The 26,892-nt window shown below is 42.7% G+C and overlaps 1 protein-coding gene and 1 long non-coding RNA gene across 14 annotated transcripts; one reads left to right on the forward strand and one right to left on the reverse strand.

Annotated features, from left to right (window-relative positions):
• Window positions 1-301: 301 nt before the first annotated feature.
• On the forward strand, window positions 302-24,643 carry entpd6 (ectonucleoside triphosphate diphosphohydrolase 6). The gene is given in 15 exon segments (XM_051959914.1): window positions 302-410; window positions 1,601-1,743; window positions 1,746-1,862; window positions 3,276-3,352; window positions 4,568-4,711; window positions 8,883-8,958; window positions 15,255-15,290; window positions 15,809-15,894; window positions 16,324-16,403; window positions 16,562-16,626; window positions 21,849-21,950; window positions 22,036-22,176; window positions 23,059-23,115; window positions 23,541-23,656; window positions 23,886-24,643. Coding segments are annotated over 14 exon segments (1,290 nt in total). The 5' UTR covers window positions 302-410; window positions 1,601-1,634; the 3' UTR covers window positions 23,970-24,643.
• On the reverse strand, window positions 9,941-15,248 carry LOC127537502 (uncharacterized). 13 transcript variants are annotated; one of them, XR_007947189.1, is made up of 7 exons: window positions 11,827-15,248; window positions 11,691-11,758; window positions 11,317-11,418; window positions 10,875-10,976; window positions 10,708-10,775; window positions 10,538-10,639; window positions 10,398-10,503 (listed from the first exon to the last, which is right to left on the reverse strand). It is a non-coding gene; the product is annotated as an uncharacterized LOC127537502 (long non-coding RNA). The 13 variants fall into 13 exon arrangements; XR_007947196.1 differs by lacking the exon at window positions 10,708-10,775 and having other exon boundaries at window positions 10,399-10,503; window positions 10,538-10,605; XR_007947195.1 differs by lacking the exons at window positions 10,398-10,503; window positions 10,538-10,639; window positions 10,708-10,775 and adding an exon at window positions 9,941-10,027 and having other exon boundaries at window positions 11,691-11,724; window positions 11,827-12,045.
• Window positions 24,644-26,892: the final 2,249 nt, after the last annotated feature.

The raw sequence follows: 26,892 nt of genomic DNA on the forward strand, positions 1-26,892 counted from the left end.
TAGTAAGCCGAATTTGTAACTGTAACTTTTGGTGATATGCAGTCATTTTTATTAATCAGTGACTGTTTACGTAATAAATAACTATGGAATTTGTGAAGACATGATCATAATGAACATAATAAACATTAGTTTATTTATTTTTAATAAAAATGTATGCAGATATATCCCATGGACTTCAGACGCCCCATCAGTTATAAACTGACCCGTTTATTGTGTGTATAATGACAATTAAAAGCATTTTATTCTATTCTATTCATTTTTTTTCAAATTCTCGGTGGTTTCTGCACGTCACCGCCGTTTGCTGTGACGTCATCAAGTAGCGCCGCGTTGTTGACGGTTCAGCATCAGGATGAGAAGAAAAGTGACCGAAGAGTTGAAGTAACGAAGCGGCTGAAGACGGCTCCTGGTCGGTGCGTAGACACACGTTTAACCGGAACACAGAAACCGTTTAACCGGAGCTAGTTTATCATACCCATGCTAACTGGCTAACCCGAAGCTACCCCGCTGCTAAGCCGATGCTAACCCGCTGCTAGCCCGCTGCTAAATCATGCTAACCCAACCAACTTCTCCAGGCTGACTAACTGTTAGCATGTGGAAAACTGTTGTAATAAAAATAAACAAAGATCCACCGCCTCCTCCTGATCAACATATATAACAACAACGTTTAAAATATAAGTTCTATTTCTGTTAACTTCACACCAAACTGAACTTGTCTTGATTTTTCCCCTGAGATCTCGGATGTTCTCTGACTCAATCCTTTCTAAGTAAATTAAATGATTCTGATAAAGACTCTGTCGTCATAAAAGTAAAATGATGCCAGTAGATTTTTTTATTGTTCTTTTGTCGTTTTGTGTCTCATTTTTGTAATTTTTTTGTCTTGTTTTTGCCATTTGTTCATCTTTTTGTCGCTTTGTCACCTTTTTGTCAAATTTATTGTCTCTCTTTTATTTTGTTTCGTGTCGTTTGTCTCGTCTTTTGTCATTTTGTCTCATTTTTGTAATATTTTGTCTTCATTTTCTTGTTTTTTTTGTCTTTTTTAAAATCAAAGTTCTTATTGAATTTTCTGTTCAGAAACAGCAACAATAACACAACGTCTCTTTACCGGGTAATGTTTAACATTTTGTTACAACAAAATTATACCAGTAACAAAAATAAACATCATCAACAAAATAAATAAAGGAGGGGGCATTTAAATCGAGTAATAATTGATGACAATAGTTTTTGTCTGATTTGTGGTCCTGATCCTCCAGTGAACCCTCTGTGGTTCAGGTCCAGGTGACTAAATGTTGTGTTTCTTTGTAGACACTCTGATCTGGAAGTTGTGATGTGGAAATGATAAACTGAGGATGGATGTGGATGGAACTGAACTTTCAGTTCATGATGTTTAATAGAAAGATGATTCCTTACATGTGAACATGTCTGCACTAAACCAAAGGAACTATCAGGAGTTTGTGGTTATTTAGAGGTTATTATGCTTGTGGTTTTACTGGTTTGACAGGATCTGCTGGTTCTAATGGTTCTACTGGTTTTACTGGAGGTCATACTGGACTAGATGTGAGCCCGGACTGCTGCTAGTGACCAGGACTTGTTGTGTTTTCAGGCCATCGTGTTGAGGCTCCACAGAATGAGCGGTGATGAAGAGACCCAAGCTGGCCGGAGTGTTCCTGCTGCTGGCCGTCCTGCTGGCCTACCTAATGTTTGTGAAGAATCACTACTCCAGACCCGACCGCTTCCCTCCTCCCCACCGCCCCGCAGAAAGTCGGACCGCCGCCGCTGGGCGGAGCTTCCGTACGGCGTCATGTTCGATGCCGGCAGCACCGGGACCAGAGTCCACATCTTCAGGTTCCAGATGGAGAGCAAAGGTACAGCAGATAGACCACCTACAGCTGTTTCACATTCACTTTACTGATTTATTTTCTGCTCTCTGGGACCACATGTGAGGATTTGATGCTTTTCTTTGTCTCTTCTCATTATAAAAATGGAGACAGACCAAATTTTAGTCAGAAACTGATTAAATGATATTCATGTTTTGTCTTAATTTCCTCTGGCAGACAATGTGATGAAAACATGAAAAATAGAAGAGAGGACATAGCTTTGCTCTGCTCGTTCTATAGGACCACTGTTAGAGGATGGAAACGACAGAGACACAAAACAACAAAACCACGACACAAACGAGACACAAAACGACAAAACCATGACACAAAACGACAATACCATGACACAAATGAGACACAAAACGACACAAATGAGACGCAAAACGATGAAAATGTCATCACCAGGTTGTGCTAACATGTTGTGGGAAACGTTCCATGAATAATAGTTATTATTTAAAATATTATGTTGATTAAAAAATGTTCCAGAGTTACAGAGACATGAATGAAAAAATAAACTAGAAAAAAGGAGATTTAAATTCTAACTAATTTATTAGAGATTCGCTTTGGTCATCAGGGAGGTGGACAAGAGAAAATGAGATTTTAACGGAATCCAGACTTATTTAGTATTTTAGAAATATTAAAAACATTGTTTTTTCTTAGTTTACATCTTTTTGGGTCATTTTTTATTGTTTTGTGGTATTTTTGCATCTTTTTTTGGTATTATTTTTTTTCTTTAGTTTTACATCTTTTTTTTACCTTATTTGTATCTCTTCTTGTTCTTCAGTGTAATTTTATTGTAATTTTGCATAATTTTGTGTTTGTTTTGCATTTTTTGTGGTGATTCTTCCTGTCATGACCGGTTTGCATGTTTTTGGTAGTTTTGCATCATTTTGTGGTCGTTTTTGCATCTCTTCCTTTTATTACGCTTTCTCAGCTGTGTGCCGGTCGCTCCTCGCTGTGATGTGAACATGTGGATCAGATATTGGCCGTTAAACCTCTAAATGGATTCGTATGGGTCGGATGAACTGCTTTGGTTATTTAAAATCCAGCGTTGGCTGGCAGCAGTAATTACCAGCAGACAGGAGGAGCTTTCAGCCTCTAAGTCCTTCTCTGCTGCAGTCAAAATGGACACAAACTCATTAGTGTTTCGTAGCTTTTAGGTTTATTAGGCTTAGAGGAAGTTTCCTGTCGCGCTCGGCCAAATGCCTTCGTTATCGCATTAGCGTGCTAAGCTAAATACCGCCGCCGGGCTGAGTGCTGTTTTGGCTCCTTTGTTAGCAGCAGAGCTAGCTGGCCTCGTGGCACCACCTGCCAGTGATGCAGGAGCTGAAGGATGATTACAGGTGCAGTGGCAGTTAGGAGCAGTTAGGGACTTTACAGGTGTGTGTTTGTGTCCTGCAGAAGCTCCCAGGCTGGACCACGAGACCTTCAGAGCCATAAAACCCGGACTGTCTGCCTATGCCGACGATCCACACAAGGTACTGCTGCATTCACAGGTGTTATATAACAGGTACAGTATAAAATGATGCTGTATACTGTATGATAGTACAGTATAAAATGTATATACCTGATAATATTAAATTATAAACTGAATATAACAGGTGATATTACAGTATAAACTTTATATAATGGTGATATTACAGTATAAACTTATATAATGGTGATATTACAGTATAAATTATATAACAGGTGATATTACAGTATAAAATTATATAACAGGTGATATTACAGTATAAACTGTATATAATGGTGATATTACAGTATAAACTGTATATAATGGTGATATTACAGTATAAACTGTATATAATGGTGATATTACAGTATAAAATTATATAACAGGTGATATTACAGTATAAACTGTATATAATGGTGATATTACAGTATAAACTGTATATAATGGTGATATTACAGTATAAAATTATATAACAGGTGATATTACAGTATAAACTGTATAAGAGGTGATATTACAGTATAAACTGTATATAATGGTGATATTATAGTATAAACTGTATATAACAGTGATATTACAGTATAAACTGTATATAACAGGTGATATTACAGTATAAACTATATAAGAGGTGATATTACAGTATAAACTATATAAGAGGTGATATTACAGTATAAACTGTATATAATGGTGATATTACAGTATAAAATTATATAACAGGTGATATTACAGTATAAACTGTATATAACGGTGATATTACAGTATGAACTGTATATTACAGGTGATATTACAGTATAAACTGTATAAGAGGTGATATTACAGTATAAAATTATATAACAGGTGATATTACAGTATAAACTGTATATAACAGTGATATTACAGTATGAACTGTATATTACAGGTGATATTACAGTATAAACTGTATATAACAGGTGATATTACAGTATAAACTGTATATAACAGGTGATATTACAGTATAAACTATATAAGAGGTGATATTACAGTATAAACTATATATAATGGTGATATTACAGTATAAAATTATATAACAGCTGATATTACAGTATAAACTGTATATAATGGTGATATTACATTATAAAATTGTATAACAGGTGATATTACAGTACAAACTATATAAGAGGTGATATTACAGTATAAAATATATATAACGGTGATATTACAGTATAAAATTATATAACAGGTGATATTACAGTATAAACTGTATTAAGTTCTCCTTGTTCCTCAGTGTTCTGATGGGATCCTGCAGCTGCTCCAGGTTGCCATGTCCAGTGTCCCTCCTTCATCCTGGACCTCCACCCCGCTGGTCCTGAAGGCCACGGCCGGCCTCAGACTGCTGCCTGGAGAGAAGGCTCAGCACCTGCTGGACACCGTGAGACACCTCACCTGTCTGTCTCACTCCTCACCTGTCTGTCTCTGTACTGATTTTTTTTTAGATTTTTATGTTGATTTTTTATTACTATTTTTATTGTTTGTTTTCTGATATTTAGTATTTTAATGTAATTTTTATATATTTTGTATTTTATATTATTTTAGTTTTAATTTTATTTAGTTTTGTACTTTTGCCCTCCTACATATTGTATTTTTTCTATAATAATTATTGTTTTTACTGTTGACTTTTTTTAAACCTTGAATAGAATAGAATAGAACAGATTAGAATAGCCTTTATTGTCATTGTATCGGGTACAACGATATTAGGATACCAGTTTCCATTTGGTGTCAAAGCAAAAACCCAACAATAAACAGTAACAATTTAAAAAGAACAATAAATATATATACACAAGGGCATAAATGCGATAGCAGCATGTGTCTTTCAGGTGCCGAAGGAATGTGAGTGTCAAAGTATCATTTTGATTTTGATGCATTTATTAACCTTTTTATTACGTGTCAGCAGCATATATTATTATTAACTTTATTTTAAAAATATCTTTTGTGTATTTCTAATGGATCTCAGTGAACCGTGCACAATGTTTTTCACTAATAGTCATTATTTATGGTGTATTTATTCCTTTTCAGAGAAATATAGATAGATGGAATTAGTTTGTGAAGAGAAATCAAAGAAAAACTAAAAGATGTAGAAAAATCTTTTCAAATAGACAAACTTCTTCTTTTCCTTTCGGCTTTTCCCTTCAGGGGTCGCCACAGCGAATCAATTGCCTCCATCTAACCCTGTCTGCTGCATCCTCTTCTCTCACACCAACTACCTTCATGTCCTCTTTAACCACATCCATAAACCTCCTCTTTGGTCTTCCTCTAGGCCTCCTGCCTGGCAGTGGGAAACTCAGCATCCTTCTACCAATATATTCACTCGCTCTCCTCTGGACATGTCTGAACCATCTCAGTCTGGCCTCTCTGACTTTATCTCCAAAGCTTCTAACATGTGCTGTCCCTCTGATGTTCTCATTCCTGATCCTATCCATCCTGGTCACTCCCAAAGAGAACCTCAGCATCTTCAGTTCTGCTACCTCCAGCTCTGCCTCCTGTCTTTCCTCAGGGACACTGTCTCCAGACCAAACAACATGGCTGGTCTCACCAGTTTTGTAAACCTTTCCTTTCATTTTAGCTGAAACTCTTCTATCACACATCACACCTGACACTTTTCTCCAGCCGTTCCAGCCTGCCTGTACACGCTTCTTCACCTCTTTTCCACACTCTCCATTGCTCTGGACTGTTGACCCTAAGTACTTAAAATCCTCCACCTTCTTGATCTCTTCTCCCTGTAACCTCACTCTTCCACTTGGGTCCCTCTCATTCACACACAGATACTCCGTCTTGCTGCGGCTAACCTTCATTCCTCTCCTTTCCAGGGCAAACCTCCACGCCTCTAGCTTCTCCTCCACCTGTTCCTTGCTCTCACTACAGATCACAATGTCATCTGCAAACATCATAGTCCATGGAGACTCCTGTCTAACCTCGTCTGTCATCCTGTCCATCACCATAGCAAACAAGAAGGGGCTCAGAGCTGATCCCTGATGTACTCCCACCTCCACCTTGAACTCCTCTGTTACTCCTACAGCACACCTCACCACTGTCTTACAGTCCTCATACATGTCCTGCACCACTCTAACATACTTCTCTGCCACTCCAGACTTCCTCATACAAAACCACAGTTCCTCTCTGGGCACCCTGTCAGAAGCTTTCTCCAGATCTACAAAGACACAATGCAGCTCCTTCTGACCTTCTCTGTACTTCTCTATCAACATCCTCAAAGCAAATATTGCATCTGTTGTACTCTTTCTTGGCATGAAACCATACTGCTGCTCACAGATGTTCACCTCTGCCCTTAGTCTAGCTTCAACTACTCTTTCCCATAGCTTCATCGTGTGGCTCATCAGCTTTATTCCTCTGTAGTTGCCACAACTCTGCACATCTCCCTTGTTCTTAAAGATGGTCACCAGCACACTTCTCCTCCATTCCTCGGGCATCTTCTCACTATCTAAGATCCTGTTGAACAACCCAGTCAGAAACTCTACTGCTACCTCTCTGAGACACTTCCATACCTCCACAGGTATATCATCAGGACCAAGTGCCTTTCCACTCTTCATCCTCTTCAATGCCCTCCTCACTTCATCCTTACTAATCTTTGCTACTTCCTGGTCCACAACAGTCACCTCTTCTACTCTTCGTTCTCTCTCATTTTCCTCATTCATCAACTCTTCAAAGTACTCTTTCCATCTTCCCATCACACTATTGGCACCTGTCAACACACTTCCATCCTTATCCTTTATCACCCTAACCTGCTGCACGTCCTTCCCATCTCTGTCTCTCTGCCTTGCCAACCTGTACAGGTCAGTCTCTCCCTCCTTACTGTCCAACTTAGCATACAAGTCATCGTAAGTCCCTTGTTTGGCCTTTGCCACCTCTACTTTCACCTTACGCTGCATCTCCCTGTACTCCTGTCTACTCTCTTCAGTCCTCTCAGTGTCCCACTTCTTCTTAGCTAACCTCTTTCTCTGGATCCACTCCTGCACCTCCTCATTCCACCACCAAGTCTCCTTATCTCCTTTCCTACCAGATGACACACCAAGTACTCTCCGACCTGTCTCCCTGATAGACAAAAATAAAAGAAACAATTGTTAATTTAGCAAAAACAAAGAAGGAAAAACAGGTAATGTTAGCGTAAAGCAGCTCTGACATGAGATGAGCTTTAGCACACCATCAGGTATTGATCAGGTATTGATCAGCTCATCAAACAGCAGATCAATACAATAACCTCGATCACATCAGTGACTCGTCTTCATCATGGTGTCTATTAAAGCGTTTCAGTAATCAGTACCAGAATGTGATTTAGTGTGAAGCTTTGCTCTCATTATCACACCGGCTTCATTCAGCCGATTACACAGGATGGCTCATTTAGTAAAATATTTAATATAAATCAAATTGCCTGCCTAAATAATGCCCATAAAATAATAATTCATAAAATATAAAACTTAAATCTGATCTATGTAAATCTGATTGTCTGCCTAAATAACGCCCAAACACGGTTGAGGCTTCAGCTGTAACTGGTGATAATTACAGTAATGAATTAGTTTTAATGACTGATAGTGTTTCAGTTCATTTTATAGTTTTCTACTGGTTTCAGGAGCTCAGGGTTCAGATTAGAGCTGCTACGATCAGACGACTGGGAGAAAACTGATCAGCAGTTATTGATTTTACTCATTTTCAGAACACCAATGTTTAAGTTTGTGGCGTTTAGCTACTCAGAGTTGAGGATTTGGTGCTTTTCTTTGTTGTAAATTGAATATTGAAAAAATTCTGACCTTTCAAAGATGTCATGTTGGGTGTAAATGTAGATTTAATTATTCAGCATTCACTGTTATTGACCAGCTGATTGATTAATGGTAGCAGCTGATTTTGTTGTTCAAAGCAGTTTTATTGGCTCTTTTCCGACCAATTTGTATTTAGTCATCGTGTGTATGAGTGTCTGATGTTTACATTTCTGTAAAACATCTACAAAGCTCTGATTAATCATTGACTAATTGATCGATTGGTTGGGCTGCACAGTGACATAGTAGTTAGCACTTTCTCCTTGTAGCAAGAAGGTCCCTGGTTTGTGTCCCGGTTTTCCTGGGATCTTTCTGCATGTTCTCCCTGTACATGCGTGGGTTTTCTCCGGGTACTCCGTCTTCCTCCCACAGTCCAAAAACATGCTGAGGTTAATTGGTTACTCTAAATTGTCCGTAGGTGTGAATGTGAGTGTGATTGTGTGTCTGTATATGTAGCCCTGTGACAGACTGGTGACCTGTCCAGGGTGTCCCCTGCCTTCACCCGCAACACTAATGAGGATAAAGCGGTGGATGGATGATTTGATTGGTTGGTTGGTTGATTGATTTGTTGGTGGGTTGACTGGTTGGTTAGTTGGTTGAAGTATTTTTAAAGTTTAAAATGTGACAAAAATGTTTTAAAGCGTCCTGTTGATGTATTTAAAGTCTCGAGTTGGTTTAGCACTCAGGTTTCAGTTCAGGAACACAGAGTTTCCGTTTGTTCCACTGTGAAGTTTGACTGAATGAGATCAGTGGGCTGACTGTGACCTTCATGTCCAGGTGAGGGCGTTGTTCCTGGAGTCACCTTTTTTGTCCAGAGTGGACAGCGTTTCCATCATGGACGGAACCGATGAAGGTAAACTGTCTTTACTGTTCACTGTACAGAGTTTCTAAAAACAGAAATGTCATCAACAGCTCATGTAGCCCCAGATAATCATACTGCCACCTCCGTGCTTCACTGTCAGGACCATGCATCCACTGTGGTAGTCCTGGTCAGGTTCTCATCAAACATCTGGACTCCATCTGAGCCCAACTCATTGATCTTCATCTGACCACAGCATCCATCAGGCTTCTTCTCATGTTCTTCATCTGGAAGTTTAGTTCTGAGCAGCAACCAGGTTTAGTTCTGGTCCTCCGTCCATAGAGGTTGATGTTCTGAAGGTTCCTTCACACTGTCTGAGCTTCACACTAACTTTGGTTTCCATGGAGAACCCCTGAACCAAGTCTGAAGCAGCTGATGTCTGTTTTTACAGCTGGATGGAGAAAGTAGTTCACTGTCTGGTCCTTCGTCCATAGAGGTTACAGGGTTCTCTCCAGCGCATTTCAGCGTAATGGGCCGTTACACTGTCAGTTTAAAAGACTACGCTGTGATTAGGGCCGCTGCGCTGTTATTTTGACAGATAACGCCATGTGCGTTTGTTTTTATCGACTGGATGCCTATCAAGGTTAATTTATGTCACCCCACCTCAGCCGTACTTTCCTGCCGATTGACCCGTTCCCGTCTAAAATTAAGGGTCGCTTCCAATCTCGGGGTTACAATTAGCATGTCTCGGTTGTTTCCGTGATGCCACGTATGGTGAATAGTGACCTAAATCACGAGCATTTGGAGCATCTGCGTGACGCTCATTGGCTGACATCTGGGCCGGCTGCTCGCGTGCGGGATGACCTGCTGTTACGCTGTAAAAAAATCCTGGTGAGAACCCTGGGTTGATGTTCTGAAGGTTCCTTCACACTGTCTGAGCTTCACACTAACTCTGGTTTCCATGGAGAACCCCTGAACCAAGTCTGAAGCAGCTGATGTCTGTTTTTACAGCTGGATGGAGAAAGTAGTTCTCTGTCTGTGGAGTCATTTTAGGAGCTCTGATTAGTGGAACTATGACTCCTTCTAGACCTCCTGATTAGTGGAACTATGACTCCTTCTAGACCTCCTGATTAGTGGAACTATGACTCCTTCTACATCTCCTGATTAGTAGAACTATAATTCTTTCTAGACTTCCTGATTAGTGGTACTATGACTCCTTCTAGACCTCCCAATTACTGGTACTATGACTCCTTCTAGACCTCCTGATTAGTAGAACTATGACTCCTTCCAGACCTCCTGATTAGTGGAACTATGACTCCTTCTACACCTACTGATCAGTGGAACTATGACTCCTTCTAGACCTCCTAATTAGTGGTACTATGACTCCTTCTAGACCTCCTGATCAGTGGAACTATGACTCCTTCTAGACCTCCTGGTTAGTGCTACTATGACTCCTTCTAGACCTCCTGGTTAGTGGAACTATGACTCCTTCTAGACCTCCTGATTAGTGGAACTATGACTCCTTCTAGACCTCCTGATCAGTGGTACTATGACTCCTTCTAGACCTCCTGGTTAGTGGAACTATGACTCCTTCTAGACCTCCTGATTAGTGGAACTATGACTCCTTCTAGACCTCCTGATCAGTGGTACTATGACTCCTTCTAGACCTCCTGATCAGTGGAACTATGACTCCTTCTAGACCTCCTGGTTAGTGCTACTATGACTCCTTCTAGACCTCCTGATTAGTGGAACTATGACTCCTTCTAGACCTCCTGATCAGTGGTACTATGACTCCTTCTAGACCTCCTGGTTAGTGGAACTATGACTCCTTCTAGACCTCCTGATTAGTGGAACTATGACTCCTTCTAGACCTCCTGATCAGTGGTACTATGACTCCTTCTAGACCTCCTGATTAGTGGAACTATGACTCCTTCTCGACCTGATTAGTGGTACTATGACTCCTTCTAGACCTCCTGATCAGTGGAACTATGACTCCTTCTAGACCTCCTGATTAGTGGAACTATGACTCCTTCTAGACCTCCTGATTAGTGGAACTATGACTCCTTCTAGACCTCCTGATTAGTGGTACTATGACTCCTTCTAGACCTCCTGATCAGTGGTACTATGACTCCTTCTCGACCTCCTGATTAGTGGTACTATGACTCCTTCTAGACCTCCTGATTAGTGGAACTATGACTCCTTCTCGACCTCCTGATTAGTGGTACTATGACTCCTTCTAGACCTCCTGGTTAGTGGAACTATGACTCCTTCTAGACCTCCTGATTAGTGGAACTATGACTCCTTCTAGACCTCCTGATCAGTGGTACTATGACTCCTTCTAGACCTCCTGGTTAGTGGAACTATGACTCCTTCTAGACCTCCTGATCAGTGGTACTATGACTCCTTCTAGACCTCCTGATCAGTGGAACTATGACTCCTTCTAGACCTCCTGATTAGTGGAACTATGACTCCTTCTAGACCTCCTGATTAGTGGAACTATGACTCCTTCTAGACCTCCTGATCAGTGGTACTATGACTCCTTCTAGACCTCCTGATTAGTGGTACTATGACTCCTTCTCGACCTCCTGATTAGTGGAACTATGACTCCTTCTAGACCTCCTGATTAGTGGTACTATGACTCCTTCTAGACCTCCTGATCAGTGGTACTATGACTCCTTCTCGACCTCCTGATTAGTGGTACTATGACTCCTTCTAGACCTCCTGATTAGTGGAACTATGACTCCTTCTCGACCTCCTGATTAGTGGTACTATGATTCCTTCTAGACCTCCTGATCAGTGGAACTATGACTCCTTCTAGACCTCCTGATCAGTGGAACTATGACTCCTTCTAGACCTCCTGATTAGTGGTACTATGACTCCTTCTAGACCTCCTGATTAGTGGTACTATGACTCCTTCTAGACCTCCTGATCAGTGGAACTATGACTCCTTCTAGACCTCCTGATCAGTGGAACTATGACTCCTTCTAGACCTCCTGATTCCTGCTGACTCTGTGCTTCTCTGGTTTTTAGTTGCTCACTGATCTTCCTGGATCTTTTTCCATCTTTGTCGAGTCTCTCAGTCAGATGTTTCTCTTCCTCTTTTCAGTTCTTCTCCATGTGGAGCCATGATGCAGACATAGATAGACCCAGTCCATAGGTCCAGGACTGAGAACGTTCTGCTGTTCTCAGCTCATTTAGAACCATGTTCATCAGTTAGACTGACTGGAATCACAGCTGGACTCTAGTCGGTTCTCTTGAGTTTCTACTTTGAGTCTTTCTGCAGTGTAAAAATGTGTTTTGTTATGAAGCTGCAGGAAGCTCGATGTCTGTCATCGTTTCTCTGAAGATGGAGACGTTCTGATGACGTGCAGAGACGCCGAAGCTGTGAAATCCAGCAAAATATAGCAGCAGTTTTCTGTAACTGCAGTTTTTTGTCATCAGGATTCATCCTCTGCTCTTTATGAGTTGATTAAATTACAGAGAATTCTCCTCATTGTTTGGTTTAATCTGAGCAGCAGGTCAGATGTTCTGTGATTTCCCCAACGGAAACCGTTAACATGGAGGATTAAAGACGAGATGAACCGAGAGGCTAACCTCCTCCTCCAGCGTTGGTTTTAACAGGCGATGTTTGAACACCAGCAGATGTTAACAGAGTTTAAATTTACTCTGAACTGTTTGATGCTCAGAGAGAAGAGCTGCAAAGTCGTTTCATTATGTTGTGGATCAGATGTTCCTCAAGAGTCCAGTTTAATCCAGAGATCTTCAGTTTAGAGCCACAGAGGAAAGAAACCAGAAAATATTCACACTGAAGAAGCTAAAAAGACTCCAACAAATTCATGGATCATCAGAACAGATGTAGATTAATTTGGTTTTTACTGTTTTAAGCTGCTTCAAGCTTCTCAGATTTGAGAATTTGATGCTTTTCTTCACTGAGAATAGAACATCTTTTGAGTGTTGGACTGAAGAGGTCTCCTCTGGTGTATTTGTTTTCATCGTTTGTTGATCAGATTAATAGTCGATAACTGATTGATTAATTGTCTGCAGGTCTGTCTGGTTGTTTTTGTCCAATAAATGCTGCTGCTAAAGGAGTTTCATGAAGAGGAAACCCAGCCGTGGTGTACAAATAAATAAAGTGCAATATGTCCAGATCAGCCAGGATGTCTGATGGAGGTCACATTAGTGTCGGTGGCAGAATATTTGCTCTCAGCTGGATGCATTAGAGCCTTTTAGCAGCAACCCCTGACCCGTCCGCCTGCAGGACGGATGATTAAAGGCTTCGATAGAAAGTGTATCACAGCAGCTTTACCATCAAACTCTAAGAAGCCATTTTCAAACAAAACAAACAAGTGCGGAGAGTCGGTGGCTTTGGGTCGGCAGCTAAACACCGGCACTTAGCGACCGCTCGCTGATCTCCATTAACAATAAGTCGGAGGGTAATCTGAGCTGCGGGCCAAGAACGGCACAATATCTGAGCCGTAATAAGGTCGGTGGAATCCGGTTAGACTTCTGAGAGGACGGTTGGGAGAAATCTGTCCATTAGTGACGGCAGGATATAAAAGTTAATTCAGTAATCATTAAAAGACATTTCTGGGCAGCGGAGTAACGAGCTGATCCTGCTGTGGAGAAGGAGAAAACATCGGCCTCAGAAAGGGATAATCGTCCTCCGCCTCCCTTCAAGATTAGTGGGACATTATCCACGGGGACATAATTGCTTGTATGAACTACTTTAAAAGGATTGGATTATATGCAGGCAGGCTGCGTGTCCATACGAGCATTTAAAACACACAACCTACATGTGGCTGCATGGATCCAGCAACAGTGGAATTAGAGGGAGAAAGTTCACAAACTGATCCAGCAGCTGAGGTCACATCTGGACGATGGAGGAACTCGGAGAGCAGCAGTTCAATGGAAGCCCAGAAATGAAACCAGAGAAGCAGCTGGTTCTTTATCAGAGTTCTGCCTTCAGCCTGGGAATATTTCCAGAGTTCCAAAGAGGGGGGGTCCAAATTTATCACTTCTTAATGGACTTTTTCAGAACTTCATCAGTCCAGCTGATAGAACCATGACGTTTAGGAGGATAAACATCTGAGTTCTGGTAGAAACTGCTGCTGAAATAGCTAAAAAGAGGCTTGAAAATTCCAACAAAAAGACACAAAACGTCCAAAAAACATGCAAAATCAGTTCAAAAAGACACAGCATTTTCACAAAAAGGCAGAAAGACCAAGAACTAAATTTTGGTCTTTTTGTACGATTACCACAAACACACAAGATCACTGCAGAAAGATGCAAAATTACCCCAAAATAACCCCGAAAAGACAAAATCTCCCCCAAAAGATGCGACATTACCCCCAAGATTCAACTGGGTCTTCATCTCCAGTAACTTTATGAATGTTCAGAGTTGTTGAAAACTGTAGAAAGTCCTAGAATACACCTACCGACAACTGTCTTTAAGCTTAGTCTCACTTAGAACATTCCAGGTCCTTGAAGTCCATAGAGGTGAGTCCACATTTATCACTTTTTAATGGACTTCATCAGAACTTCATCAGTCCAGCAGATAGAACCATGACATTTAGGAGGAGGAACATCTGAGTTCTGGTAGAAACTGACTCCAGATCAGTTTAAATCCATCCAGGAGTCTCAGTCTGAACACTGGATCTGGTTTCTGGTCATTTCCTTTCTACCCATCTGTGATCATCAGTATTATGGGATTTATCCCAGTGTGAGTCAGAGACAATCCTGGATGTATTTCTGATTTCTGATAATTCACAAGAAAAAACTTTCAAAAGGTCTTTCTGGGTCACTTTAAGACTCATATCAGTTTGTCTGGTATGGCGCCAATAAAAAGGTTCACCCTCTAAAAAGTTCTGTCTTCATAGCTTTTCAACACTGAATCGTGTTTTTTTTTAGATAATTAAAAAAAAGACTCTTAAATGACAAAGTTAATACAGATTTCTACATAGTAAGAGTCTCTGAAGACTCTGAAGTCAACTGGAAGAAGGTTCTTTGGTCTGAGGAGACAAACATGGAGGTTTTTGTTCGTTATACTAGACACCAAACACTGAACATCACCACAGACACAATCTCCATCGTGAAGCACGGTGGTGGCAGCATCATGTGTGGATGCTTCTATTTAATTTGGCTAGAGGACAAATGTGGTATCAGTGACTAAATGTTGACCAGGTGACCTGCTGACATCACATGCTGACATCACCATTCATGGAGCTCCAAACAGCTGCTGACTGGAGTCAACATCCATGAGGTCATCTCCATCTACAGCAGCTGTGATCAACAGCTGGATCACGTGTAACGGGAGAAGATGATTGGTTGATTCTCAACATTTTGTCTTTCAGGGATTTCTGCTTGGATCACCGTCAACTTCCTGACAGGTGAGAACCTGAACATGTGACGGCGTTTCACCTGAAGCTGCCTTACACACTGATGTACACACACACATGATATATACTATTAATACACACTGATGCAGATTTCCATTTTAATCAACTTCAGGAACAGCCGTAGAACCTCGTCTGACTCCTGACTGATTATTTTATTATCAGGTTTTATTACTTTGTTGTGATTAATGTTTGTTGTTTGTGTTTTATTTTGTATTTGATGTTTGCAGTATTTAATCCAGTATCTGGGTTGTTTTTTTATTGGTTTTAGTTTCTTGTAGTGTTTTTATGTTCTATAATGTTTTATCTGTGTGTCCACCACACACACACACACTCTCTCTCTCTCTCTCTCCCTCCCTCGCTCTCTCTCTCTCTCTCTCGCTCTCCCACCCTCGCTCTCTCTCGCGCTTGTAAACAGTATTCTGGTCGTGTTCCTTCAGATTAATGTGAACTAGAACCAGTGATTACCTGTTATTGGATTATTTTCCTGCAGCTCTTCTAATCTCCTCCAGGTGGTCTCCATGGCGACGGCTCCACGGTGGGGATGTTGGATCTGGGAGGCGGCTCGACCCAGATCACCTTCAGCCCTCAGGATGAGGTGCTTCCTGTCGCTGCATCTTAGAGGCTCTCATCTAGAACATCCCTCAGAGGGTTCTCTGGGTCGGCTTCCCTTCATGTGGTGCTTCTGGAGCTTTCTGCTGCATCGCATGGTCTTCATCAGCTGATGGGAAGCAGCAGAACTCCAGCTGTGGAGGTTCTTCACAGAGCTGCTGAGGTCCAGGCAGGAGCTGAAGGGCTGGAATCAGAAGTAGAACCGTAAAAAAATCACAGGAGGGAACGTTAGATGGGAAACTAAAAGAAAGAACCCGAGAACACTCTGACAGGTCTGGAAGATTGTTGTTGTTAGTGGGTGTTCAGACTGCAGAACCTCATGAGAACCTCAGTAGAACCCAAATAGAACCTCAGTAGAAAATCAGTAAAACAGCTGCAGACTCTGGTCCAGTTTTAACTCTGTTTCTGTTTACAGAAAACCATCCAGACCTCACCCATCGACTACATCAGGTCCTTCCAGATGTTCAACAACACACACACTGTCTACACACACAGGTAACACACACACACACAGGTAACACACACACACACACACACACAGGTAACACACACCGTCTACACACACAGGTCTTCTCCATTTCCAGCTCCTATCAGACTTTGTGTTCATCAACGAGCTGATCGATCAGCTGATTGATCACCTGTTCTGTGTGCAGCTATCTGGGTCTGGGTCTGATGTCGGCTCGGCTCGCCGTCCTAGGAGGCGTGGACGCTCCACCCCGTACGTAGCTCCGCCCTCCTTCCTGTTGGTTCATAAATAAGGCATTATCTAATCTCTGAATAACACCAGATTAAGTCCTGCTGCCAGATGTTGCTGCAAGAAGCTGCTGTCCACCTCCTCTCTGCCTCCACATACCCTTAGATCTAGTTATAGATATTTATATTTCTGTCTGTCTCTCAATAGTTATATTTACATTTATAGACATTTAGATTTATATTTTTATAGATATTTATATCTCTATATCTAACAAAGGTCACTGTAATTTGGCTTTTTTCACAAGAACTGACAGAAAACATGACTGTTCTGTGTCAGAACAGATTTATACAAAATACTCTCTGTTAATATAAAATATTAAACCAGTGGTTCCATCAGTGTTCTCCTCCTTCAGTCTTCAGTAGATGAACCTTCTAGTCCTGTTGGTGTCCATCAGTCTGAACATCTGGACCTCCTTCTTTATAAACCGTTAAACTCTGTCAGGTTCCTCAGGGATCCTGATCAACAGAACCTTTTAGGTTCAGACTCTAGTTGTCAGGTGGACTGAGGTCTGGACTCTGACTCCTCCAGAACTTCCTCTTTGTCATCTTCAAACCATCTCTGAGGATCTTTGTCTGTTTGCTTCGAATCATCTTCTGGATGGAAAACTGATCTTCTCCACGTCTCATCATCAGGGGCCTGTTTCACGAAGCAGGTTCATTGAAAACTCTGAGTTTCTTAACCCTGAAATGAGGGAAACTCAGAGTTTTCCGTTTCATGAAGCGAGGTAACTTAACCCTGAGACAGAGGGGTAACTCTAGCCTGTTTCACAAAGAGGGGTAACTTCAACTCTCGGTCAGTTACCGCAGTAACAGACTCTATGACTCTAACCTGGTCACCAGCAGGTTTATCTGAGAAAACCTCCAGTTTCTCTCCGTCTCCGCCCTCTTTCAGCCACACACTGTTTCATTTCTCATTCATTCAGTCAGTAAGCGAGCGAGTTTTGACGTAGAACAGCTTTTATTAACGATCCAGTGGATAAAGGAGCAGCATTACTGCACAGATCATTAAATATTCGTCGGTAGATTGTTATCAGACCGAGCATAAATGTTCTCGCATTTCCGGACAATTATCTGTTTGAGCGGTACCGTTTCCTAATCGTTTCAAGTCCATAATCTACATAAACAACCTAATCCATCCTTACATTTACATTACCAACCAGTCATGCTCTCACATCCAGCAGATATTGTGTGTTGCTGCGGTTCTTTGCAAATGGAAGTTTTTATATGATGTCAGAGATGCAGAGTAAGACAACTGTATGGAGGACAGTCAGAAAAGTTTTCCTGATCCTGAAACGGCTTTGACTCATCATTGTGGACATAAACCTGTCAGAACATCAAGGAGGATCCACAGGATTACAGGTGAATGATGTAGAGATCTGTTAAATTCATTTTAAATCATATTCTGTTCATGACATTGTGCTGCAGCCTCAGACTGGGATCAGTCATTTTAATTTCTTTTAGGATTTCCCAGTGTGATTGGCTGCATAGATGCACACACATCCCCATCACAGCTCCCTCACATCATGAACAGGAAGTCCATTCACAGCATAAATGTGCAGGTAGGCTACAGGTAGACTGACTACTGTTTCTAAATGTTAAAGACTGCATCATAGTTCTACATCTGTCATTCTCTGCACTGTCCAGATCAGATGTGATGCTGCATACATCATTTCTAATGTGGAGGCCACGTGGTCTGGGTCTGTTCATGACTCCAGGATTTATGGAGAGTCTAACCTGATCAACAGACTGCAGCGTGGTCAGCAGCATAAAGATTTTCACAATAGAATTCTCTTGTCTCCCTCCTTTAATATGCTCTGATGTATCCTCTATACATTACAGGAGAGTTTGATGGCCTTCTGCTGGGTGACAGGGGTTACCATGACAACCCAGGCTGATGACCTCATACCCTGACCCTGAACCAGGCCCCCAACAGAACTTCAACCGGACTCACTGCAGGACCAGAGCCCGGGTGGAGATGACCATAGGCCTGCTGAAAGCCCGTTTCCAGAGCCTACGTCTCCTCAGGGTGACCCCTGAGAGGGCCTGTGATATTACTGTGGCATGTGTTGTTCTTCATAATATTACCACTATTAGAGGAGAGCAACACCCTGCCCTACAAACTGAAGACCCAGATGATGAGCCCATCCACCTGCAGCTATCCAGGACAGCAGAGCAGTCAGAGACACCGTATGCAATAATCACTTTAGAGTTTAAGTCTCCATCATCACCACCACAGCAAATAAAGACATGATACACATTTCATTTGCTCTTCTTTATTTCCTACAAATAAACAGATAGTTCAGTTCATGTTCCAGTAGTTAACATAATTCACCTGTGACCATCACCACCTCTAACTTGTGCTCCAGTATTTCAATTTCCAGATCTGCCCTCCTAATCTGTTTTTGGATTTTTCTCAGCAAATACAGTTTGTAAATCTGTTTTACTGATAACTGGGAAACTACTCCGAGTTAATTAAACCAACTCATATCAGCCGTTGTGAAACCGAAAACTCAGAGTTTTCTATCTCAGAGTAGATCAACTCAGAGTTGAGGATTAAACTCAGAGTTTGTTAAACCAGCTTCGTGAAACAGGCCCCAGGTTGTCTTCCAGGATTTAATTTACCCTCTACCTTTACCAGCCTTCCAGGACCTGCTGCTGAGGAACATCATGATGCTGCCTCCACCGTGCTTCACATCATGATGCAGCCTCCACCGTGCTTCACATCATGATGCCGCCTCCACCGTGCTTCACGTCATGATGCCGCCTCCACCGTGCTTCACGTCATGATGCCGCCTCCACCGTGCTTCACGTCATGATGCCGCCTCCACCGTGTTTCACGTCATGATGTCGCCTCCACCGTGTTTCACGTCATGATGCCGCCTCCACCGTGCTTCACGTCATGATGCCGCCTCCACCGTGCTTCACGTCATGATGCCGCCTCCACCGTGCTTCACGTCATGATGCCGCCTCCACCGTGTTTCACGTCATGATGTCGCCTCCACCGTGCTTCACATCATGATGTCGCCTCCACCGTGCTTCACATCATGATGTCGCCTCCACCGTGCTTCACATCATGATGCCGCCTCCACCGTGCTTCACATCATGATGCCGCCTCCACCGTGTTTCACGTCATGATGCCGCCTCCACCGTGCTTCACGTCATGATGCCGCCTCCACCGTGCTTCACGTCATGATGTCGCCTCCACCGTGCTTCACGTCATGATGCCGCCTCCACCGTGTTTCACGTCATGATGTCGCCTCCACCGTGCTTCACGTCATGATGCCGCCTCCACCGTGTTTCACGTCATGATGCCGCCTCCACCGTGCTTCACGTCATGATGCCGCCTCCACCGTGCTTCACGTCATGATGTCGCCTCCACCGTGCTTCACATCATGATGTCGCCTCCACCGTGTTTCACATCATGATGCCGCCTCCACCGTGCTTCACATCATGATGCCGCCTCCACCGTGCTTCACATCATGATGCTGCCTCCACTGTGCTTCACATCATGATGTCGCCTCCACCGTGCTTCACATCATGATGCCGCCTCCACCGTGCTTCACGTCATGATGCCGCCTCCACCGTGCTTCACGTCATGATGCCGCCTCCACCGTGCTTCACGTCATGATGTCGCCTCCACCGTGTTTCACGTCATGATGCCGCCTCCACCGTGCTTCACATCATGATGCCGCCTCCACCGTGCTTCACATCATGATGCCGCCTCCACCGTGTTTCACGTCATGATGTCGCCTCCACCGTGCTTCACATCATGATGTCGCCTCCACCGTGCTTCACATCATGATGTCGCCTCCACCGTGCTTCACATCATGATGCCGCCTCCACCGTGCTTCACATCATGATGCCGCCTCCAACGTGCTTCACATCATGATGCTGCCTCCACCGTGCTTCACATCATGATGCTGCCTCCACCGTGCTTCAATTATGATGCTGCCTCCACCGTGCTTCACATCATGATGCTGCCTCCACCGTGCTTCACATCATGATGCTGCCTCCACCGTGCTTCAATTATGATGCTGCCACCACCATGCTTCAATTATGATGCTGCCACCACCATGCTTCACATCATGATGCTGCCTCCACCGTGCTTCACATCATGATGCTGCCTCCACTGTGCTTCAATTATGATGCTGCCTTCACTGTGCTTCACATCATGATGCTGCCTCCACCGTGCTTCACATCATGATGCTCCCTCCACCGTGCTTCACATCATAATGCTGCCTCCACCGTGCTTCACATCATGATGCTGCCTCCAACGTGCTTCACATCATGATGCTCCCTCCACCGTGCTTCACATCATGATGCCGCCTCCACCGTGTTTCACGTCATGATGCTGCCTCCACCGTGCTTCACATCATGATGCTGCCTCCACCGTGCTTCACATCATGATGCTGCCTCCACCGTGCTTCAATTATGATGCTGCCACCACCATGCTTCAATTATGATGCTGCCACCACCATGCTTCACATCATGATGCTGCCTCCACCGTGCTTCACATCATGATGCTGCCTCCACTGTGCTTCAATTATGATGCTGCCTTCACTGTGCTTCACATCATGATGCTGCCTCCAACGTGCTTCACATCATGATGCTCCCTCCACCGTGCTTCACATCATGATGCCGCCTCCACCGTGTTTCACGTCATGATGCCGCCTCCACCGTGCTTCACGTCATGATGCCGCCTCCACCGTGCTTCACGTCATGATGCCGCCTCCACCGTGCTTCACGTCATGATGCCGCCTCCACCGTGCTTCACGTCATGATGCCGCCTCCACCGTGCTTCACGTCATGATGCCGCCTCCACCGTGCTTCACGTCATGATGCCGCCACCACCGTGCTTCACGTCATGATGCCGCCACCACCGTGCTTCACGTCATGATGCTGCCACCACCGTGTTTCACGTCATGATGCTGCCTTTCTTGTTGGGTAACATCTGTGACGACTTCCTGCTCTGGGCTGAAATCTATTGAGTCGTTTTTTGTCAGTTTTTATTCAAACAGCCAAAAATAAACTGATCATGATTCTGTGACAGTGATTAAAGGGGAACCTTCCAGTTGAGATGAAAGCTCATGTCATGATGCTAACCCTAACCCTCTAAACATTGTGAGCCCTGTGTTTGCGCTTTTATACAGTAACACAGTAAACGTTGTGTGTGTTGTCTCTGACCAGTAGGGGGCAGCACTGAGCTGGTCAGTCCTTGTCTTCCTGCGGACTTCTCTGGCAGCTGGGAACATGCTGACATCACCTACACTGTGAAGGGACAGAAAGCAGGTAAAGTCGTCTGATTGGTCGACTGTCGCCGTGGTTACCCGTCGTGCAGCCGCAGCAGGTAGGAACCTTTGTGCTTGTGTTTCAGGGGAGCCGGTTTACGAGGCGTGCCTCAATAAAGTGGAGAAGGTTCTGTACAGGAAGGTGATGAAGGCGGCGGAGGCGGCGGAGGTGGAGTTCTACGCGTTTTCGTATTACTATGACCGAGCGGTGGACCTGGATGTCATTGGTAGGAGGGTTTCTGTCCCTTTAACTGCTTTCCTTTGCTTTTTCTACATCTGTCCAATTATATAACATGCTTCCATTTCTACAGATATTTCTTTGTATACTTCTAGTTTAATATTTTCTGGCTTTATTTATTTTATAGTGTTTTTTCCCGTTTTTGATTTTTGTAGCTGACTGGTTTTGTGATCTACATTTTAAATTTTATTTATTTATTGTATTTTTCTTGCTTAATTTTTTGTAGTTTATCATTTTTTTTGTTTTTCTTATTTTAGTTTTGCTGGTTGAATTGTTTTATCTAAGTTTTGTCATTTTATTTATTGTATTTTTCCTTGTTTTCTCTATTAATGTTTATTTTATAGTGTTCTTTTGTTTTTCTTATTTTAGTTTTTCTGGTTTAATCTTTTATTGTCTATTCTTTTCAATTTATTTATTTATTGTAATTTTCGTCCCTATTTTTTTCTAATTTTATATATTTTTATTGTGTTTTTTGTTTTTCCCATTTTATTTTTTTAGTTTAGTTTCATTATCTGTATTTTCATTGTATTTGTTTCTTGTATTTTTCTTGTTTAATTTTTTTCTAGTTTTGTTTATCGTATTTTTTTATTTTAGTTTTGCTGGTTTATTTATTGTTTTGTTATCTAACTTAATTATTTTATTTATTTTTTGTATTTTTCTTTTTCTATTTTTATTTATGACAGTTTTTTGTTATTTTTAAACTTTGATTTTCTTCTTTTTTAATATTTAAACATGATGTTTATTTATTGGTTAATATTAAACTGTTTGGTTCTGTTCAGAAATAAACATATAAATGTCAGAAACATGGATGGAAGTGACAGGAAAGTGGAGAAACGGCTGACGATAGGCTGATTCTGGTTGTGTGTTTCAGACGAGCAGCAGGGAGGAACCATCAGCGTGTCCCAGTACACGGATGCTGCTAAACGAGGTGAGACGGCGCCACCCGGTGGCAGATCTCTGAACTGCAGCTTTAAAGGTTATTCTCTGTGGAGAACGTGACCCAAATATTCACTAAACAGAACTTTAACATGAAATACAGCGAAACTGGAAACACCTCATTATCACAGCTGAGTCCAGCTGGTCTGAGACAGAAAATAAAAGGCTTCACAGGTTGGTTTCTCTAAAATATCAAAGCAGGAATCCAGAAAAAGTAGAACCTAAATTCTCTGAACTCTGATCAGTTTCTGTCTTGTGTTTCTTCCCCGTGGCACATCTGAAAGTTCTGCAGATTTGTGGAACCAGAATAAGTGGAGTTTTTTGGACATGAAGTTCTGTTTGAAAGGATCCAGATCAGATATCAGGATGGTTCTCTGCTCTGAACTGGGCTTTCAACCTGTGATGTTTGTTCTGCAGTTTGCAGCAGTTCTTCATCCGTTGGGCCTCTGCAGAGTCCGTTCCTCTGTCTGGACCTGGTCTACATCTCAGTCCTGCTGCAGGAGCTCGGCTTCCCCCCCAGCAAGCAGTTCAAGGTGAGCAGCACCAGAACCTGGAGCAGAACCTGGAGCAGAGTCAGGAGGCTCCAGGTTCTGACTCAGGTACAGCTATCAGATCACCTACCTGTGCAGGTTCTTGTTGTTTTGTGTGAAGCTCCGGGTTCTGTCTCTTTAAGTTTTGATCAGATGTGTTGACCATCAATCGTCTCATTGATGTGGGTTTTGGTGGTTCTGGTGGTTCTGACTGTCCTTCTGTGTGTGACAGCTGGCCAGAACCATCAACCAGGTGGAGACCAGCTGGGCTTTAGGAGCAACGTTCCACTACATGGAGTCCCTGAAGATCCTCTGAGACTTTATGGAGATGTGAAGAACCAGGAGAACCAGGGAGGACGAAATGTTGTTCTGGAACACGTGACCTCATGGAAACACTCCAGTCATGTTCTGTCAGTTTAAACTTGGTACTGAATCTGTGTTTTTATGCAGGTTGTTACTCATCTGTTCTGGTTTATTCTTAACCCAGATTAATACCGAAGGTTCTGATGAGTCCGATATTAATGTTTATCAAACATCCACATCTCCGTTTACGTGGAACATCTCCATTACTGAATGAAACTAGAGCAGATAAAGAAGCTAACTGTGCAGCTAACAGTCCATGCTAACACCGTGAAGGGACTTCAGTAAAAGAACAATCCGTTTGTTGGGAACTGTTCTCATGTTTTAGTTCAGATGTTCTGTCTGGACTTGGAGGTTTGGTCTTTTGTAGAACCTCTGGTGTTCTGTGTGACTCTGATTGTTTTCTGAAGGAGTCTTGTTTCTTTGTGCCAAATCTAGAGAAGCGGTCAATTGGCAGCATCTCAGCCGAAACTATGAAGATTTTATAAAACTCAGCGACTCCGCATTTCCTATAAAACTGCAGAACTTTAACTGATTTTTAGAGAATTCTGAGGAAAGTTTTGAGGGAATTGGCTGTAAATGAAAGTTTTTCTAATGTCTGCAATAAACACATGCATGTTTCTGCATAAAGACTGTTGACAATTTTATCAATGTCCAAATTATTAATCAATCAGTCTGTTAGATATTTTAATGACTATTGGTTTTTCTTTACAAAGGATTTTGTCTTTTCTACCATCCCTCCCCCTTTCCATCCTTCTACCTCTCTACTTCTGTTCCTCTCTACCTCCTTCCAGCAGCAGATGTTCCTCCACATAAAGATTCGGGTTCTGCTCCAGGCTTCTTCCTGTTAAAGGGTGTTTTTTCTGCCACTGTCTCCTTAGAGCTGCTCTGGGGATTCATATGGGTTCTTTAAACCGTCTTGAGACAATCTGACTGTAATTGGGGCTATATAAATAAAATTGAACTGAATTGAATGAAACTTAAGATAAACTGACTTCAACTCTGAATCCTCCAGAACCCTTTTATGTTCTTTACTTTTTAACATTTAACTTAGGGATGTAGGTCCAGAGAGTCACAGAAAGACGTTAACAATGTAGCTAAAGTTACATAAAGAAGGTAACTATGTAGCTAAAATTATGTAAATAGAATAGAATCACTTTATTCATCCCCGAAGGGAAATTCAGTTGTCAGGGTTCTTATGTTTAATTTTGAATTGAATAGCCTGACTGCTGATGGCAAGAAAGATTTCCTAAATCTTTCGGTCTTGCAGCGCAGGGATAGGAGCCGTCCACTGATGTTTCGTTGTTCATTGAGGCAGATGTGAAGTGGATGATCCATGTTTGTCAGAATGGCCTCCATCTTGCTCAGTGTCCGTCTCTCCACCTCATCCTCCAATGTGTTCAATCTGATTCCAACCACAGAGCAGCTTTTTTGATCAGTTTGTTCAGATGCCTTGCATCCTTCTGCTTTATGCTGCCTCCCAGCAGACTGCAGCATAAAACAGGACACTTACTACCACAGACTGATAAAATATCTGCAGCATCTTACTGCACATGTCTAAAGATTGAAGTCTTCTGAGGCAATAAAGTCGGCTCTGGCCCTTTCTGTAGATGAAGTCTACGTTTGTAGACCAACTTATTATCAAGGTGGACACCTAAATATTTATATGATGTCACCATCTCGATGTCCATAAGTGTTCACTGGACGAAGAGGGGGTTTGGATCTGTGGAAATCTATGATCATTTCCTTTGTCTTTGAGGCGTTGAGTAGCAGCAGTTTTTGTGACTCCAGTCACTGAAGGCACTTATCAGATCTCTGTATTCAGCTTCATGTCCTTTTTGGATACATGCCACGATAGCAGTGTCATCAGAGTATTTCTGAATGTGGCAGGACTCAGTGCTGCATTTGAAGTCAGATGTATAGAGAGTGAACAGGAATGGAGCCAGGACTGTTCCTTGTGGAGCCCCAGTACTACTCATTAATGTCCCAGAAACACAGTTCCCCAGCCTGACAAACTGTGGCCTTCCTGTCAGGTAATCTGTGATCCATGAAACACAGGAAGGATCCACTCTCATCTCTGTGAGCTTGTCTTTGAGGATGGTGGGTTGGATGGAGTTGAATGCATTTGAAAAATCAAAGAACATGATTCTCACATAAACTCCAGGTTCCTCCAGATGAGACAGGGCACGGTGAAGCATGAAGAGGATGGCATCATCCACTCCAATGTGTTCTTTGTATGCAAACTGCAAGGAATCGAGTTTGTCTTTGACCTCAAGCCTCAGTAGACGTAAAACCCGCTCCAGAGTTTTCATGATGTGTGAGGTCAGAGCAATAGGTCTGTAGTCATTGAGTTCAGCCGGACATTTGATTTTTGGTACCGGTACGATACAGGATGTTTTCCATAGAGCAGGCACCCGCCCCAGCTGTAGACTCAGGTTGAAGATCCTGTGGAGAGGTTGACACAGTTGTGCAGCACAGTCTTTAAGCAGTCTTGGACATACACCATCTGGGCCAGCTGCCTTCCCAGAGCAAAGTCTTTGAAGCTCCAACATCTCAGCTCTGTGACAGAGACGGATACAGGTGCTGGAACGGAAGTGGCTGCAGCTGTGGAGACGTGTAGGAGACGGAGGAGAAGGAGGAGGAGCTATAGTGGGGATTTCCATCTGTTGAGGAGAAGAAGGAGGAGCAGCAGTGGAAGTAGGTGTGTCCACAGTGTCAAATCTGTTGAAGAACAAGTTGAGTTTGTCAGTTCTTTCTACATCACCCACTATTGGCTCCCTCCTCTTTTTATTGTTTCCAGAGATGGTGTAGTGGTTAGCACTTTTGCCTTGCAGTAAGAAGGTCCCCGGTTCAAATCCCGGCCTGGGCCTGGGATCTTT

Source organism: Acanthochromis polyacanthus, chromosome 15 (genome assembly GCF_021347895.1).
Source record: "Acanthochromis polyacanthus isolate Apoly-LR-REF ecotype Palm Island chromosome 15, KAUST_Apoly_ChrSc, whole genome shotgun sequence".
NCBI classification, from domain to species: domain Eukaryota; kingdom Metazoa; phylum Chordata; class Actinopteri; family Pomacentridae; genus Acanthochromis; species Acanthochromis polyacanthus.